Source organism: Mus caroli, chromosome 11 (genome assembly GCF_900094665.2).
Source record: "Mus caroli chromosome 11, CAROLI_EIJ_v1.1, whole genome shotgun sequence".
NCBI lineage: Eukaryota > Metazoa > Chordata > Mammalia > Rodentia > Muridae > Mus > Mus caroli.
Genome location: NC_034580.1, coordinates 63523734 through 63541462, shown reverse-complemented (window position 1 = coordinate 63541462; position 17729 = coordinate 63523734). Strand labels below are relative to the sequence as shown.

General features: G+C 49.8%; 1 protein-coding gene across 1 annotated transcript in view; it reads right to left on the bottom strand.

Moving 5' to 3' along the window:
• The window catches only part of Myh10 (myosin heavy chain 10), a 128598-nt gene that overhangs the window by 3353 nt on the left and 107516 nt on the right, over window positions 1–17729 (bottom strand). Inside the window, exons 27-39 of the mRNA XM_029483540.1 lie at window positions 17293–17437; window positions 16315–16521; window positions 13841–13945; window positions 13035–13187; window positions 12407–12655; window positions 11722–11934; window positions 9940–10152; window positions 7576–7737; window positions 3969–4097; window positions 2697–2785; window positions 1892–2015; window positions 1611–1819; window positions 552–660 (exon numbers count right to left, since the gene is read on the bottom strand). Coding sequence (XP_029339400.1) covers window positions 552–660; window positions 1611–1819; window positions 1892–2015; window positions 2697–2785; window positions 3969–4097; window positions 7576–7737; window positions 9940–10152; window positions 11722–11934; window positions 12407–12655; window positions 13035–13187; window positions 13841–13945; window positions 16315–16521; window positions 17293–17437 — 2107 coding nt within the window. The remainder of the gene's footprint in view (window positions 1–551; window positions 661–1610; window positions 1820–1891; window positions 2016–2696; window positions 2786–3968; window positions 4098–7575; window positions 7738–9939; window positions 10153–11721; window positions 11935–12406; window positions 12656–13034; window positions 13188–13840; window positions 13946–16314; window positions 16522–17292; window positions 17438–17729) is intronic.

The window sequence follows — 17729 nt, the reverse complement described above, 5'->3', positions numbered from 1 at the left end:
ATTTTGGGGTGTCGCCTTTCCTGAGTCAGAACGTGGGGGAGTCCTCACGTTGTGGGTCTTTCACTGGCAAGTAGGGAAGCGAAGGCCCTGAGGTGGTCTTGATCCCGATGCTCTACTGGGATCCCAGGCGTGTTGGAGTGAGCCCTTCAATACTGAGCCTCTGGGATTAGGGGTTTATGCATGAGGGCAGACGCCCTTCACAGTCCCTGGTTTCTGCTGCTGTTTACCATTTCCCAAATTTTCCTCTGACCAGTTCCCCGATGCTCACTGTACCCAAGAACTATTATTCTAGGCACAGGAGGGAAACTGGAAGAAGCTTGCTTGCCTGTGACGCAGTTTAGTGGAGGAAGCTTAATGTAACTTTAAAACTCAGCCCAGGGCTCACACCTCAAAGCGTCACTGACTCGCTTTCCCCATTGGAACTGGGGGGAACACAGGCTGCTGCCTGTGTTGAAATGCCGTAATTAAGAGTTTCCAAGAGTGTCCTTAACTCTGATTGCCTGCTTAAACACTCCTGGGGTGGTGACCTTCACTTCCCTGGCTTTTCCTACCTGCTCCTTATACTGATCCGCATGCCGACGCTCGTCTTCAACCTGCATGAAGATTTCTTTCAGTTTCTTCTCTGTTCGACGGACTAGTTTGTTGGCAGCTGCTCGCTCCCTGCCAAAGTGACCAAAGTAGTTTTAAAACTTGAAATTAATTATATTTTAAACAGGGAAGTATTTTTGGAGTTGTTTTTCTTTAGAAAATGGCACATACTGGCAGAAGCCTGACACAGGGACTGCCTTTCCGTGTCCTCAGTGGCAGCACTGCCTTGTTTCTGTGCACACAGTGAGTGACATATGCCGTATACACATACATGTCAGTCATAGGGAACAGACATGGTTATCACGTAACAAACACCTAGTCTATAGAGTGACTGTCTCAGAGGAAGCGTTTACAGCCAATGGGAGCAGCAAACCTCACCCAGTGGGGAACAGTGAAATAACCACCACTCTCTGGCCTGGGACTGCGCCCGGTTAGAGGAGATGAACACGGACAGTCCCTGCAGACAGGAACTGTTCCTTCCTAGCTGGATCTCGGTCTCGTGGAGTCAGGTAAGGCGACTTAAACCTTGCTAGTGAAAGCTTCACTGCCGTGCCTTGCTGGAGACACTTCAGGCCGAGTTGGGGGAGGGCTAGGGATGTAGCACTGGGGCTGCATTTCCAGGTCCCATCCTCCCCAACGAGGTGGGTAGGAGTGCTACCACTTGCTGCAGCCGCCTGCTCATTCCATCCCATGCAGTGCTTTGATTCATCTGGTGTGATGGAAACTGCCTGGGGGAGAATGATTTTGAGCAATACTGCAAATGAGCACCTCACAGGGTGCAGTCATCAGAAGTCTGCTGTGGGTCCATAAAGATGCTGGTGCTAGGAAGTCACGGGGCAGCATGATGGCTTCCAGCAGGGCCAGGCAGAGCCCCAGCCCCTCCTTAGGCACGTCTCTCACTGCTCACAAAACCTTCTAGCTCCTGTGCAGGTTACACACCCTGCATTCCCACATTCCCTTGCACTGGGTGTTCCTATGGGCGAGGCTACTTCTGGGTGATGAGATGGCCCGCAACATCTTACTTGGCTTCCTGCTCAAGCTGCTCCTCCAGCTGCCCAATCTTGGCTTCCAGGGCTGAGATGGTGGCCTTGAATTTGGACTTGACTGCCCCCTCCAGCTCCTGCAGCTTGGCCTTCAGCTCCTTGTTTTGTCGCTCCAGCTGCTGGCGGGCATTGTCACTCTTCTGGGCAGCGCTGCGCTCCGCCGCCAGCTCTGTGTTCAGTGTGTCCACCTACAAGAGGAGGGAGGTCAGATAACCTGTGCAGGGGCAATGCTGCTGCCCCCAGGGCCGGCCGCACGGCACCTGCAGCGTGGTCTTGCGGAAGCGGTCATTGAGCAGCTCCATGTTGCTCTGCTCCTCCTCCAGCTCCTCCTCCAGCTGTGCGATCCGCGCTTCCAGGCGCCGCTTCTCATCCAACAGTGCAGACCTAAGCTCGAGGAAGGGGCCGAGCACAGAGCATAGGATGAGAACTGTGAGTGTGGCTCCCGATTAGTCCCTGCATTTATCCCTGATCTGTGGGTAAGCCCCACCCTCAGACAGTTCTCTTTCCTTCCCAAATCTGTCTTCCTGGTCCTGCACTGTTCTCTGAGTTAAGCACCACTAACCACTGTGGTGCTTAACTCTGCCTCTAGAATTTGGCCAAGATCTTAGATGAACTCTAGTGATGTCCTAGCACTCCCAAGGAGAAAGCAACTTAATTGGTCAAAAGAAATCATTAAAAACAAACAAACCCCAAAACAAAAACAAAACCAAGAAATTCCAAGGAAGATTAAAGAAGCTACTAGCCAAGCCAGCGAGTCTGAAAGGGAGGCCTTCAGGTGCCAGGTGAGCGCAGTCTGTGGGTGTGCACTCTGTAAGGCCATTGGCACTGACCGCCACAGGTGTACACGCATGTGTGTGCATGGGCATGTGAGTGTGTGGCCCTATGTGTGACAGGCAGTGGCTGAGGATGCCCAGACTTCTTGTCATCCAATTAGACCTGAAGAGATGAGCAAGCCCACTTACTCTTCAATGTCAGGTGACTGTGCCTAGCCTGTGCACAGGGTAGGCCGAATGCTAGCGCTTCTACGCCACCCTTCCCATTTGCCTGCTGCTGAGGAAGACTCACTTTCCAGAGGCGCTGTTGGCGATCTCATCAGCCAGCTCATCTCGCTCCTGCTCTGCGTGTCGGCGGGCTCGCTCGGATGAGGCCAGCTCCTGAATGAGTTTAAACTGAGTTAGGCTCTGGCCATCATCAGTCCCCTCATGCTTTCCACACAACCAAGCAGCAGTCTCTATAAGGAAGGAGGCCAGATGTGCTACAGGCCCATTAAACAAAGGCCACCAAGGAAGCGCTTCACTGTCACTTGTGTGCAGTGGCTGTATCCCACCATCCTTGCATGCTCCCTACAGTCATCCCTACAGAGACACTGGCCACAGCAGATCACAGCTCGTTCAAGGCCTCGGAGCTGCCGAGCATGGTGTGCTGCAGTACAGAGCAACCAAAAACAAATGGAGCCCGTTTGGAAGTCCAAGCCACGCTTTTAAACTAGTTGTGGATCAAAGAAGCCATTCATAGAAATAAGAAAAATACAGCATTGCGACAGCAAAATCGCCCTGCGTCAAGGTTTGTGGGATGAAGAGAAAAAACCTTAGAGGGAGTCTGTGTCTCGGTGTATGGAGACGGGAGCCATCAACCGCGCTGGGGCATGTGTGAGTGTGCTCCAGGCCCCGGTTTCACTCCCTGACGAACATGCACACACCTCATAGAAGGAGAAAAATATCCCACAGGAAATATATAAAAGACAATAAAATAGAAAATATGAAAGGACTAAAAGCTGGCACTCAGGCTAAGCCTGGGCTCTGCTCCGTGTCTGGTCCAGTTTTCATTTCTCAGCCTCCCCCTGACTGACAGGGTTTCAGTGGTGGCTGTAGCCTGTGCTGGTGAGTTCTCATGACAGCTGTTGTCCAGCCAACGTTTCAGGTCATCATCTTTTGAGGAAATCTGGAAAATTTATAGAGAGAAATGCACTCTAGGTGCCTTATTACTTGGGTAGGATTCTGTCTTGCCTGCTACTTATGATGGAGACCTTCGTAAAGGATGAGTGAAAAGTGCGGCTCTTTCTGTAAGGGGACAGCACTTCTGTGTGAGACGACATCCCTTCCTGGGCAGGCCTCAGCCATCTTATAGCTTAAATGACGACCACCCCTTTCCCTCAGGGGAGCATTCTAGAAGGCTGTCTTACTAATCAGCCGTTAGCCAGGTAAAAGACTATGCACAGCAAGCACCAGAGCGCTCGCTCACGCGCTCGCAGTGGTGCTGAGCTGAAATCACCACCAAGGCCATGAAACACAATTGCCCTGTAGTCTCCGAGCGACTCTAAGGACAGAGCAAGGATACCTCTTGCAGCTGCAGAATTTCTGCTTCTAGACTCTTCAGTTTCTTTTCACTCTCTTTGGATTGAGCAAAAATCTCATCTCTAGATGCGCGAGCCTCTTCTAGTTCACGCTGGTAGTCCTTCATCTGTGCCTGAGGTTAAATAAGAAAGTCCTTTCAGGGAGTGATTTTTATTCTCCGTCTTATTGCACAAATGCATTCACACAACTGTATCACTTAGTTAGCTGCAGTAGTGGCATTGATATGATCACCTTCTCATTATAAAAATGCAAGCAGCTATGAAGAAAATAAAGCTTTAATGTACGTTTCCCCCGACAGACAGATCATCAAGTAGGGATGTCCAACCTCAGGCTCTACTTAGTCCTCAAGTCCAGAGTCCAGCCCAGGTAATTCAACAAGAAGCCAACCCAAGAAGGAAGGAATTAACAAAGTGAGTTTATGGCATGATCTTTACTTAGGAAATCTTAAGGGATTCTAGTAAAAAAGCCACCACAGCTAGTAAATGACTTCAGCAAGATTGATAGATACAGGGGTTGGAGAGATGGCTCAAAGGTCAAGAGCACTGTCTGCTTTTCCAGAGGTCCCAGCAACCACACAGTGGCTCACAACCATTTGTAATGAGATATGGTGCCATCTTCTGGCCTGCACAATACATGCAGTCAGAATGCTGTATATATAGTAAGTCTTTTTAAAAAGATTGATAGAATACAAGGTGGATGAATATACAGAAACTGCATTCAAAATTAAGCAAAATCATCTAAGTATATATAACAAACGTAAAAGATGTGAAGAACACATACACTTGAAGACTACAAAATGTCAGACAGAAATTAAAGATATATATACATAGCAAGAAATTAACGACCAGAGGAATTAATGGGGCAAGTTGAGCTACAATTAAAATAAAAATCCAAGATTATTTTTATACACACACACACACACGCACACACATGTATATCCTAAAATCCATATAGAATTACCAATCTTGAAAAAGAATGAATGGGGCTGGTGAGATGGCTTAGCGGTTAAGAGCACTGACTGTTCTTCAGAAGGTCCTGAGTTCAAATCCCAGCAACCACATGGTGGCTCACAACCATCTATAATGAGATCTGATGCCCTCTTCTGGTGTGTCTGAAGACAGCTATAGTGTACTCACATAAATCTTTGGGCCAGAGAGAGAAGAGGTCCTGAGTCAATTCCTAGCTACAACACGATGGTTCACAACCATCTCTACAGCTACAGTGTATTCATATACATAAAATAAGTCCTTAAAAAACAAAAAAGAAAAAGAACAATGAACCTTGACCAACTACTAATTCTAATTTCAAAATGTGGTAGAACCTAATCAAACGGTGAGGTAGGTTACAGGACAGGAATACAGATCAATAGGGTTGAAAGCCCAGAAACAGATACCAGCAGTTTGCCAAGATGATCTAGTCAGGACAACACTCAACGAATTGGGTCAGGACAATTGGATATGCCTGTCCAGCAGAATGAAGCCATTTCTGCATCTAAAGCCACCTAACAAAAATTTAAAATAACAAAACCTTCTGAGTTGGAAACATTAGACTCTTAGACAGTCAGTGGCTTTAATAAACGCAAAAGGGAAAAGGAAGTCTGGCATCTCTAAGTCAGCCATCTTGCCTCACACTGCATGTGAAGCTGGAGAGAAATGACTTCACAACTGTGCTGTGGCAGTGCCCCCATCCCTGTTATGCACACACACACAAAAAAAACAAAACCAACCACAAGATAATGTGTAGTGTGCATATAGGATGCCCAGTAAGATCCGGCTGTAGGGCATTTTCTCCACTAGTGACCCATGTGGGTGGGAACCCCCTCCCCCCCAAGCTGGTAGCCCTGGGTTTTTTTGTTTTGTTTTTTTGTTTTTTTTTTTTTTTTTTTGGTTTTTCGAGACAGGGTTTCTCTGTGTAACTCTGGCTGTCCTGGAACTCACGCTGTAGACCAAGCACTCAGAAATTCGCCTGCCCCCACCTCCCAAGTGCTGGGGTTAAAGGTGTGCACTACCACTGCCTGGCTTAATCTTGGGTTCTATAGGAAAGGCTGAGCAAGCCATGGGAGCAAGCCAGTAAGCAGAACTCCCCCATGGCCTCTGCTTCACCGCTTGCTTCCTGCTTCCTGCCCTGACTTCAATGATAAAACAGCAATATGGAGGTATAAGTTGAATAAACCCTTTCCTCCCCAGCTTGCTTTTTGGTCATGGTGTTTCTTTGCAGCAGTAGAAACCCTAACTACGTCACTACATCACTTAGTCAGTAAAAGAGAAAGTAAATCAAAAGCATAGTTGGAGGGCGAGAGACGAGCTGTTAACGTGGCTGCTACACAAACATGAAGGGTAAGTTTGGATCCCCAGCACCCACAAAAGCTGGCTGAGCCTGTAGTCCCCGGGCTGGGGAACAGACAGGAGGATCTCTGTGGCCTGCTGGCCAGACATCTCCCGGCTGCATCTGAACTCCAGCTTCAGTGACAGGCACTGGAGAAATGAGGTAGAGCACGACTGAGGAGGACGGAGAGTGAGATTAGAGCTGGGAGTCCAACTCAGGATAAGCATCCCAAAGCAAAAGAGGACACAGATTCTGTGACCTGGGAATATCTGATAAACAGGTATTAAATACATTCAGCATTATGTTTTTGTAATGAGCAATATTTTTTGTAATTATCAAGTCAAAATAAAAGTTTGAATTCAGCTTCAAAAATTTTAAATTTTGTATGTGTGTGTGTGTGTGTTTAGCCAGTTTGTATGCCGATGAACCACGAATGCAGTACCCATGGAGGCCAGTAGAGGGCAGCATGAGAGCCACCATGCAGTGGGTGCTGGGACCCAAGCTGGGTTGGTCCTGGGCAAGAGCAACAGGTGCTCTTCTAAGGTCAGTCATCTCGCCAGCTTTAGAGAAAGCAAAGACGTGGATCCTCTGCTCTTCACCCTGCGGCTGTGCATGTGTCAGCTGTGAGCAATGTCACCACTGCCATCTCCTGTCAGGTGGCTCCTTCATCCTGGGGCTGTTCATGCACAGCCCTGCCATGGCTAAGATAGCTGTTGAATGGATGCATGAAGATGTAGAGTTATGAAGTTAAAGGAAAGATTTTTCTGAAGTTTTGGTCACAGTTTACACCCCTTTCCTTTCCCATCAGTGCCTACACCAGCCAGGAAGAGCAGGGTCAGCCCACACTGTACTTTATCATGCATATTTCTCCTCTTCTCAGAGAGGCTAGAGAACCGTATCATCTGGGTAGCAGAAGTGATGCTTGCAGCTGTCTGAAAATTACATTCCCAGCAGTGCAGGAGGAAAGGGACACCACTTCCCTTTGGAGAGAGAGCTAGACAGTGAAGTTGTTGCTAAGGGCATTTAGGGGCACAGGCCCAGATTCCAACAAGGACACTCCTCCTGGCCACCATCCCCAGCTCTGTCTCAAAAGCAAACCCAGTAACCTAAGGGACAGCTGCTCTGGTCCTCATCATGACAGTGGCTCGGTGACAAGGTGACAGTTGGGTGCTGCATGGTCTCCCAGCTTCAGTCTCATCTCGGTTCCAGTAAGGCCACGTGACCTTGTCCCACAAAGGTAAGTGGGACATCCCTGTCATCCCTACCTGAAGTTTGCGAAGCTGCTTGATCACTTCATCCCGGGCTTTGTTTGCAGCCTCGATCTGAGCCTCCAGGTCCTTCAGGTCTATCTCCATCTTCTTCTTTGACGCCACAGCCAGTGCCCGCTGTTTCCGCTCATCCTCCAGCTCTGCCTCGAGCTCCCGCACCTGAAGGACAGTGTTGGATTACATTATCCTGGGCTCTTGATACTTTGGCTAGGGGAGCTTGTCACTTTGCAGAGGTCCCTGTTACCAACAAGTCCCTGTGTCTTACTAGCAGGTCTGGGCTTAGTTCAGAAGGTCTTGGAAACCACCCCATGGGAGAGGCCATGCCTGCTGGTAGCACTAGGGGACCCAAGAAGGAAGACCTTAGGCTCACAGTCCAGGTGACTGAGTCAGAAAGATAGGAAGCACAGGATATTGATTTAACAAACAGGAAAGACGCCTGGAGCACAGGGCAGCAGTCCAGAGGCCAGGGGAACAGGCCTAACCCTAACCCTAACTGTGTCCTGGAGCGAGGGAGCTAGGTCTGACTTATGTGCTTGGGATTCATGCTCCAGAGGTAGGCTCGCTCAGGTCTTGGGCGTCAGACCAGGCAGAAGCTCCACTTGATGGACCAGCAAAGGGAAGCTAGCAGCTGAGGCCACAGGAAAGCTTTAGAGCACACAGCACACAGGAGGAGAGGAAGATACACAGACAAACGTGAGCTGGGGTAGAGCAACACACCCCATCCCCCATGGCCACTCATTCTGGGGTGTTCTTGACGCTTTAGCTGTACCACTGGACAGGATGGCACAGTCCTGGTTACTTGTACCCTTGTGTGAGGCAGGGGGGTGGGGGGTGGGAGAGGAGAGGCAGAGAGGGGGCTGGGTTCTTTATCATTTCAGTCCAACCCTAATGCCTATACTAACAATGAACTAAAGCTATCCAGACTGGGAGCTGTGCCGTGAGCTTCCTGGTCTGTTCTGCATTTCCATTCATCCAGGAAAAACTCCCATGTAGGTGATCTTGCAGTGGGGGCTCTGAGCAGATAGGTCACTTGTCATGAACTGGCAAAGTGGGAAGGGAGGTGCTCTTTGAGTGACACCAAGAAGCCTAAGGGAGGGTCTTCTCCACAGGGAGACCATGGATCTGTTGCACCTGCTCCTGCAGACGACCAGGAGGGGTAAGGGACAGGACAGTTGCTTCCACCGTGGTGAGTCTCCGCACCTGACTGTATGCTGCAGATCTGGCTCTGCTGCGCTTGGGGTAAGGAGGCTCTTTAGGTATGGAAACTGCCCTGAGGTTCTTCAGTGTGCTTTAAATACATCTATCCAATTCTTGGACAATTGTCCTTGAAGAGGTCCTATGTGTGGGCTGGACTTGGGGACTCACTTCTAGAGAACAGGACGAGAGGGATGAACTGTAAAGGCACAGCTCTCGCTGGCTTCCCTGGGCCTTTTGCTCTTGGGCAGGTGGCCTCCACAGGGCATGCGAGCAGCCTTCAGCCAGGCTGCTAACAAGTGCTGAGGTTCCTGTCCATGCTGGGGGGTGGGAGGGTGAGTGCATGCGTCAGCTCCTCCAGCCCAACCCAGGCCACCCCACAGAAACGGGACGCCAGAAATGTGGCTTTAACTCACTAAGTTTGGCGTAAGCTAGTTAACAATAAAGAATGAATCAAGTTAATGTTACTGAAACAAAAGTAGTAAAATAAAATTAAATATAAATCAAGACTGGTTTCCATGAGCTCCAAGGGACACTCAAAGTATCCAAAATCATTTTCAAAGCGCGCACATCTATTTACTTAAATATTTTGAGCGTTCTGTCTATATTTAATATGACATGCATGCCTAGCTGAAGGCCAGAAGAGGGCATCAGATCCCATTAGAGATGGCTGTGAGCCACCATGTGGGCTGGAAACTGAACTCACGACCTCTGAAAGAGCAGCCAGTGCTCTGAACCACTGAGCCATCTCTCCAGACCAATCATGAGATTCTTTTTAGGTTTAAAAAATGTAATATAAGCCAGGCACTTGGAATTACACTCTGAGTTTGAGTACGTAGAGAAGAAACCAACCAACCAACCATACACTCACAAAGTTAACTCTCAACCCCTTTCTTTCTCTCCTAAGGAGCCCTTTAAGGGTGGGTGGGTGACTTAAGGAGGCCATGACATCTGAGTGATGGGAATCTGCAGTGTCCCCCCATCTGCTGGGCAGGTGGGTCCCTATTCTCACACCCTGAGTGCTCTCATGGCTTTCCTTTGATGGACAGACAGCCTGGCTAGGCAGCAGTGAAGTAGGAGAGAGACTATCTAACTCACTTCCTGCCAGACTCAGCCTTCCCTCCTGCTACTGCTTCCCAGGGCACGGCCGAGCCTCCCTCTGCTCACCTGCTTAAGCAGCAGCCGCTTCTTTTCTTCATTCTGCTCATCTCGGGTTTGCAGGTCCCTCTCAAACTGGGCCTTCATGGCCTGCATGTTGACTTCCAGGCGGAGCTTGGCGTCCTCAGTGGCCTGCAGCTCGTCCTCCAGCTCCTCCAGCTGGGTCCGCATCTCCTCCACCTGCTGCTCCAAGGCTCGCTTGGATTTCTCAAGCTCGTGGACCTAAGGCAAGGAAGCGTCAGGGCTGGTGAGCAGAGATGTGACCTAATCTCGCAGTTCTGTGGTCACACGTGTTTTAATCACCCCACTCTTGTGACGTGACAGAGCTCTGAAGCTAACGCACAGTCACAGCGCCTGCTGTGTGAGCCTCAGAAGAGATCCCTCACAATGGGAAGGCTCGCGAGCAGCCTGCTACAGAGGCAGTCTGAAAAGCAGGGCCTGGCCATGAGGTCTACCTTTCTCTGAACACAGTCTCCACCAAGATGAGCCTTCTGAGAATGGCAGTGTACTGAGGTCCTCTACCTCCTATCCCAACTAACCGCCTGACCTCCTGAAGTAGACCTATGTATTATTAGCTTGGCAGGGGCAAGCCGCAGAACTTAGGAAGGTCCATTTGCTAAGTAGTGTTTGGTAACTCAGCAGTCACCATGAGTGTGAGAGTGTTGGTGACTGGAGAAAATGACTATAGAACCACTACAGTCTTCTCTTCACTTTTACATGGTTGGCTCTATCCTGGCTATGCTCTTCTTGGCCATGGAGCTGTACGCAGAAGGCCCGGCAGGATGAGGGTGGTCTTCCATCACCTATGATATGGTCAGATGGCTTCCATCCATGCAGACCACACCTCTTTATGGTTGTTTCCACACTTCTCAAAACCAACAAAACAGGTCTTGGCTACAAAGGGCATGTGGTAACAACAGGAGAAGCAGGGCACGGCGATGCAGAGGCTGGTGGGCTCTGTGAGTTCAAGGCCAGCGCTGGCTGGTCTACAAAGTGAGTTCCAGGGCTGTTACACAGAGAAGCTCTGTCTCAAAACCCCAAAATAATGCAAGCTAGGAGAAGAGCCCAGGGGAACGTCATCTTTGATTTGCAGGTCCGGATTTACTCTGCAGCTCTCTGCTGGTCAGACACTAAGGGAGGGTGCAGGGTGAGGAACTAGCACGGGGACTCTGGAGAAGGCATGCCCGTGCGAGCACACAGAAATCTCTAAACTGCACGTCTAACAACTGCCCACACCCTGAAGGCCAGCACTCAGGTCTCACAGGGAAGGCTGGCTGGGTAAGGAGTGGAAGAAATGTGCTTCAGTTCCCACAAACCTCTTTTTCCCAGGGGATCTTGGAATATCTGGGTTTGCAACCACTGATATTGTAGATGCCCATGTTGAGAGGTGCCTGACAGGATGAACTGGGCCAGGAAAGCCAGGGTAAGGTTCAGCATCTGGCTACCTGCTAGGGTTGCTGCAAGAACCCCACATCTGGGGTCTGGGGAGATTGTCTCGGTGGTAGAGAACACTGAGTGCCCTTCTGGGGGACCTGGTTTCAATTTGCAGCCCACACGGCAGCTCACAACCACCTGTAAGTCTCGCCCCAGGGAGCCAATGCCCTCTTCTGCTCTCAAGGGCATTGGCCATGTGCACGGCACATGGACATATCTGCAGATTTCCACATGTATCTTGGCCCAGGTGAATGAGAACAGATCTGCCTATCTGCCTCCAGGACAGGGCTCGAGTTGGCTCTGCTCTGGGCCTGTGTCCCAGGCCCTTTCTGTCCCTTGCAACTACAGGTGACTTACGTTCTTCCCCACATCGTCTTTAGAGCTCATCAGGTCTTCCATGTCTGCTCGAAGCTGCTTGTTCTGCCTCTCGAATTCCTCCTTCGCCTCCAAGGCCTCCTCAAGGGCCCGCGCCAGGGAGAGCGCTTTGGTTTCTTTCTCTCTGGCCTCGGCTTCAGCCCGGTCCCGCTCTTCTGCATAGCGAGCAGAGATGCCCTTCTCTTCTGCCAACAGCTGTGTGAGAGCAGAGCACAGTGAAAACGCCACTCACTGAGCAGGCTGACCATCCATCCATATGTCCCCAAGGCTCTCTGAGAGCCAACAGTGCCACAACTGGAAAATTCCAATCTGCCCTCATAGGATAGGTCACAGTCAAAACACAAAACGTTGTACAGGCTGTAAGTACAGGCTTATGTGAAACATGAATGAATTTTAGGTTGACACTTGGGTCCTGTCCACAGCACATCATACAGACACACATGTTCCCAAATGAGACATTGTCAAGCCTGAGACTGTGCTCGTCCTAAGAACCCTGTGCAGGACTCATAGGCGCCCCCCACACACTTCCTTTTTATGCATTCTGAACACTGTATAAATATGTATTGCATTTAAATAAGAAAAGGTTGTCTTAAACCAAATCCAAAACCCAAGTGAGCCTTGTCAGGATGGGAAGCCTAAGGGCCGGGGACACCAGGCAACCCCTCACCTGGTCGAACTTTTTCTGTTTCTTCTCCAAGTTGGAGACGATCTGGCGCTGGTGGTCCAGGTCCACCGTCAGGTCATCCAGTTCCTGTTGCAGCCGGTTCTTGGTCTTCTCCAGCTTGTCATACGCCAGGACCTTCTCCTCCAGCCGCTGGCTCAGCGCCTCCACATCCTTGAGCAGCTTCTTTTTGGCTTCCTCCAAACTCTCAATTGTCCCCAGGTCGTCGTCCACTTTCTTCTTGGTGTCAGCCAGCTGGGTTTGGGGTAAGGAGGCAAGGGTCAGATAATAACTCGACTGACTTCTGCATTTCAAGAATAAACGCTTGTTTCCAATGTTATAAACCAGCATGGATGATTTTAACACAAGCCCTGGAGCAGAAGGAACCCTTAGCTAAGCTGTAAAATGGCAGCTGTACTGGCACCCCATGAAGCCACGCTTCTGTCTGTAAGGTGGTGAAGTTATAAAGAGGACATCAGTGTTTGACTGGGTCAAAGGAAAAAAAACCATGTAACGAGCTTAATTTAGTTCAACCCAATTAACTGTCCCACATGCAGAGACAGAGTCCCTGTGGCCAAGGCTGCACTGTCCCTGCACACATCTAGGGCACCGCTGCTCCCCAGACGACACACACCTGGGACTGCAGAGCCAACACCTGCTTCTCCAGGTTCTTCCTGGCCTCCTCCTCCTCCTCCTGCTGCTCCTGAAGGCTGTTCTTCTCCTCCTCCAGCTGCCGGATCCGACTGCTCAGGTTCAGTTTCTGCCGGGTCTCCTCCTGAAGGAGCTCCTGTGTGGTTAAGAGTGGTGTCTAGGTTACCTCAGCAGACTCGGGGGCTCGATCCCACCAGAAGAACAAAAGATCAAACGGCAGTAAGTCTCTGGACAGTTATGCCATAAAAAGAAAGCTGCTGCAATCTCTTCCTTGGCACTCCCCTGCCTCAGTCCCAGCACTTGGCAGGCATCTCTCTATAGGATAAGTCTCAGCCACCCTTTGATCATTTTTCCTTCCTATTTTTAGCTTGACTGACTTCCCCGAAATCTGTGTGCAACCATGTCCTTGCTGCTTGCAACTCGAGAACTTTTCAAGGTGACGCATGGCTTCTGCCTCCTGTAGTCTTGCTGACCAGGCTGCTCAGGGTCAACCCTGGATGCGGAACGTGTCCCTAGTAACTTAATTACTGTATCTATCCAAGACTTCTACCCCTGTATTTTAAGCCCCTCACCCCAAACGCAGAAACACCGTCTCATTGGTTGCTCCGTCACAGAGATGCACTCAGCACGCACTTTGGGCACATATGTGACAATGTGCTCTGGGCACATATGTGACACTGTGACACAACATCAGTCAGAGCTTGGTTTTATTCCCATCCTTAGCTGGCTGAAAGTTCTGTTGTTTCAAAGTGTGGTACCTCCCCCTTCCATCCCTGCTCCCCCAAGTACCTGTGTGTCCTGTAGTTGAGACTCAAGACCAGCTGCATCCTTAGCAAACTTAATACCTTTCTTCTCAGCTTCTTCCAGCAGGGTTGAGACATTATCCAGCTCATTCTGCAGAGAGGTAAGGATGAAATTCAGTTCCATAGCGAGAAAAAGATCTATCATCACAGCTCAGAGAACACAGAACAGTGTGTGAGTGTCACATGTGTGAGAATTCTAACTAGCAAATTCAGTGAATAATGCTTACCACCTAGGGAGGAGCTAAGACCTGCTCCACCACCTCCAGCCACCTCCCCATGGCCTCTGGTTGAAAGGGCAGGGGGTGCTTGAACCCTGGGATCCTCTTTGTATTTTACTTTGGCCACGAAAAGACAAAATAAAACCACTTCAGCTGGAGGACATGAAGGGCCAGTTTGGGCCAGCAGGTGCTTTCTTTCATGTTAATTACACTAGGCACACTGGGGGCACATGGAATTTACATTCTTACAGAACTCAACATTTAAGGGACTCAGAAGGAAATATGCATGCTAATAATCAGCCAGCATGTTTCCAGCTCTTAGCAGCAGATCTACATTCAGTGTGATGATCAGATTTTAGCAAATAGTGTGATACTTCCCCCATTTCCTCCTCAATGAAAGCTGTCTCCAAAAAGGGCTGGAGAGATGGCTCAGACTGTAAGAGCACTGGTTGCACTTCTGGAAGAGTTCCCAGCTCCCACATGGTAGCTCACAATTGTCTGTAACTCCAGTCCTAGGGGACCTGCACCCTCTGACCTTGGTGAGCATTGGGCATATGGGTGATGCACAGATATACATTGGACAAGACTCAAAAGAATATACAGTGGTGGAGCACCTTTAGTCCTAGTACTAGGGAGGCAGAGGCAGGTGCAGGCAGATCTCTGTGACAGGTCCTCCTGGTCTAAGAGCAAGTTCCAGGACAGCTGTGGCTACACAGACAAACTGTCTCAAAACATGCACACACTCACTCACACGTGCACACAATTTTCTGAAAGGGTTGGAAAAGTATTTTATTTTAAAATCTTTTTGTGAGTGCTGTGCATATGAAGTGGAGGAGCAGCAGGGTAGCCTGTCCTCCCTTGTCTTCTGGCTGTATTATTACAGGGAGCTACATGGAAGACACACTGTATGCCTAACAAGACAGCCCTGCTTCTATTACTTTGTAGCAACATCCTTCAGAGAGCTCATCCTTCCCTGCTCTTGGTGGAGGGTACTGGGGAAGATCTCTGGTGTTAAGAAGGACTGCCTGTTCTACCTTAGATCTGAAGAGAGCCAGAGAGGAGGCCTTTAGCTCCTATGACCCGCAGCCTCCTAGCCCAGCCTGTGGAGCTGTGTGAGGATGCAATGGAGGGAAATGGGTATGTCCGTAGGAGCCCAGTGCTTTCTGGGAAACCACTGATGTCGCCCACCTTAGTCATAGCACTGTTTCTAACAGTGCCTTTCAGGAACACCTTCCAAGATCCATGAGAGCCCCATACACAGGCATACAGGGATATCTGTACACAGCAGGCTAGAGGCTATTCTCCTTAAAAGGCCTGCTTCTAACATCCCTGGCTAGATTCAGAAAGTTGGATTTCATGTGGGGGTCTTACAATTCCCTAGGTCTACTGTGCCTAGACTATCTGGGCAAACCAGGTGGCCTGTGCTGAGCGCCTGCTGTTCTTCCCGGCAGAGGGCCTACAGGACCCACCTCTCAGCAACAGCCTACTTTGCTGAGTGTCTGACAGGATCACTGAAGGACACTTGACACACTGTCCCCACCCTGCTGGAGAAACTGGGTACCTGCTATGGGACTGGGGTGGAGATTCCCCAGCTGGCCACCACAGAGTCTACTAGCTCCAGCTTCCTTCCCTGTCCTGTGTTCCTTCACTAGAGCAAACCACTAAAGCCCAGGGAGACCTCAAACTGCAGTGACAGGCAGCTTCTGTCCTTTGTGCAGTGGGGCAGCACACAGACACTCCTCTGGGAAGTCACTTTACTGGCTGCACCGGAGCCCATTACCAGACACTGATGGAGTCTCTGATCCAGTGCTGTTGCCCACATCCGACAGTGAGCAGCTTTAAAGCTGAGCTCATGTGCGCCTTCATTTCTCGAGGAAAAATGAGAAAGACACCGATTTTGGTCCCAGGGTATTTAATGGTTTACAATACATGACAACCAAATTAGGAAAAAGAACCTGTGCCAATGAAATACTTTAAACACTTCTGTGCACAGCCAGTCTCTTGAGTGCTCTTGTGTTTCCTGGACTAAGGAGAAGGTGAGACGCCCTCAGCCACAGCCAAGTCACAGTCACAGCCGCACTGGCCAGGTCTAAACTCACCGATCTTATTCTTTAAAGGGACTGTTTACCTTAAGTTTATCTTACACACACACACACACACACACACACACCCTCGAGCTGCCATATTTAATCGGGACAACACTTTCCAGGTATGCAACAGAACACGCCACCAGAGCCCATACCTGTAGCTTGTTTGCTTTCTCGGCCAGCTCTACCCTGAGCCTGTCACCCTCTGACACCTTGGCGTGGAGCTCCTGGACCTGGGCATCCAGCTTCTTCCTCTTGTGCTCTGACTCCGCCTTCACCTGCTGCAGCACCTTCACCTCACACGCCAGCTCCTTGTTGTCTGTCTCCAGGCCCTGTTTGTTCTTCTCCAGGTTGGCTTTGAACTAGGAGAGGGGAGGGAGGAATTCCTCAGCGGCTGTCTCACAACACTCCATTAAAAGCACTGCTTTTGTCTGCAGAATTCTGTGGGCACATAGTGAGCCTACAGTACCACGTGCTGGAGGAATGCCTGAACACACCCACTGTGCTGAGTTGCCAGGGTTCTGGGTGTAACACCTTGTGAGTTGTTGGCGCACTAACTATGGACTGAGAACCCATTGGACCGTGCCATTCTTCTTGTCCATATAGGGTAGAGGGAAGAAACTGCGTGCCTTCGGTAGCAAGTTGTTAGAAACAGTTTTCCAAACTTACTGAGTTTGGACCAGGGGCTGGGTTTCTCCGAGCCATTGGTTAGAGATGAGGCTACGGAACTTGGCTTTAATCAGTCTTTCCACTTACGAGCTGGGTGACTAAGCTTATGTGCTGAGCCTTAGTTTCCTTATCCTTTAAATGACAATGACAGGTTTTGCGACAGTGCTGAAGTTAGGACTCTCAGAGAGAGCATTAAACAGCAGAAACTGACCCTCACTAACATGCTAACACCATCACCCTGGACAGGGAAGGGTGGCCTGTAGCTAAGTAGAAAAGAGAAAGGTGTTTTGTGTGTGTGTGTGTGTGTGTGTGTGTGTGCAGAGGCAAAACAGCAGGAAGGCAAGGAAATCTGTGGGGAGGGAGGAGGAAGGCGGCCCTGGTGGGAGGGCACAGCGAGGGTGAGGAGTGAGGTGTAGAAGGGCAGACAGTGGTCTTCGGGACATGGCACGAGGCAGGGCCCTCACCCTTTTCGCTTGCTCCAGCTGCTCGGAAAGCTCCTCCAGCGCCGTGGCGTGCCTCTGTCTCATGTCCTGGATCTGAGCTTCGTGGTTCTTAGTTTCATCCTCAAGAGCCTTCTTCAGCTCTGCCACTTCCTGCTCACGTTTTGTGCTAGAGACATTTTATTTTTTTAAAATATGAAGATCAGAATTGGCTAAGCAATGAAATTAAAACTCATTTTATGTACTGTTCATGCTTAGTAATAAACCTTACAGTAAGTTCTTTGACAAATACCAGCCATGCTATTTCCAGTAAGTGGGCATGATCATCACTGTGGCATCAGACATCCTTCTAGAAGCAGTGCGATGTGCCCTCTACACTGACCTACAGCCAGGAGTCACTGTAACAGCCATACACTGACCTACAGCCAGGAGTCACTGTAACAGCCATACACTGACCTACA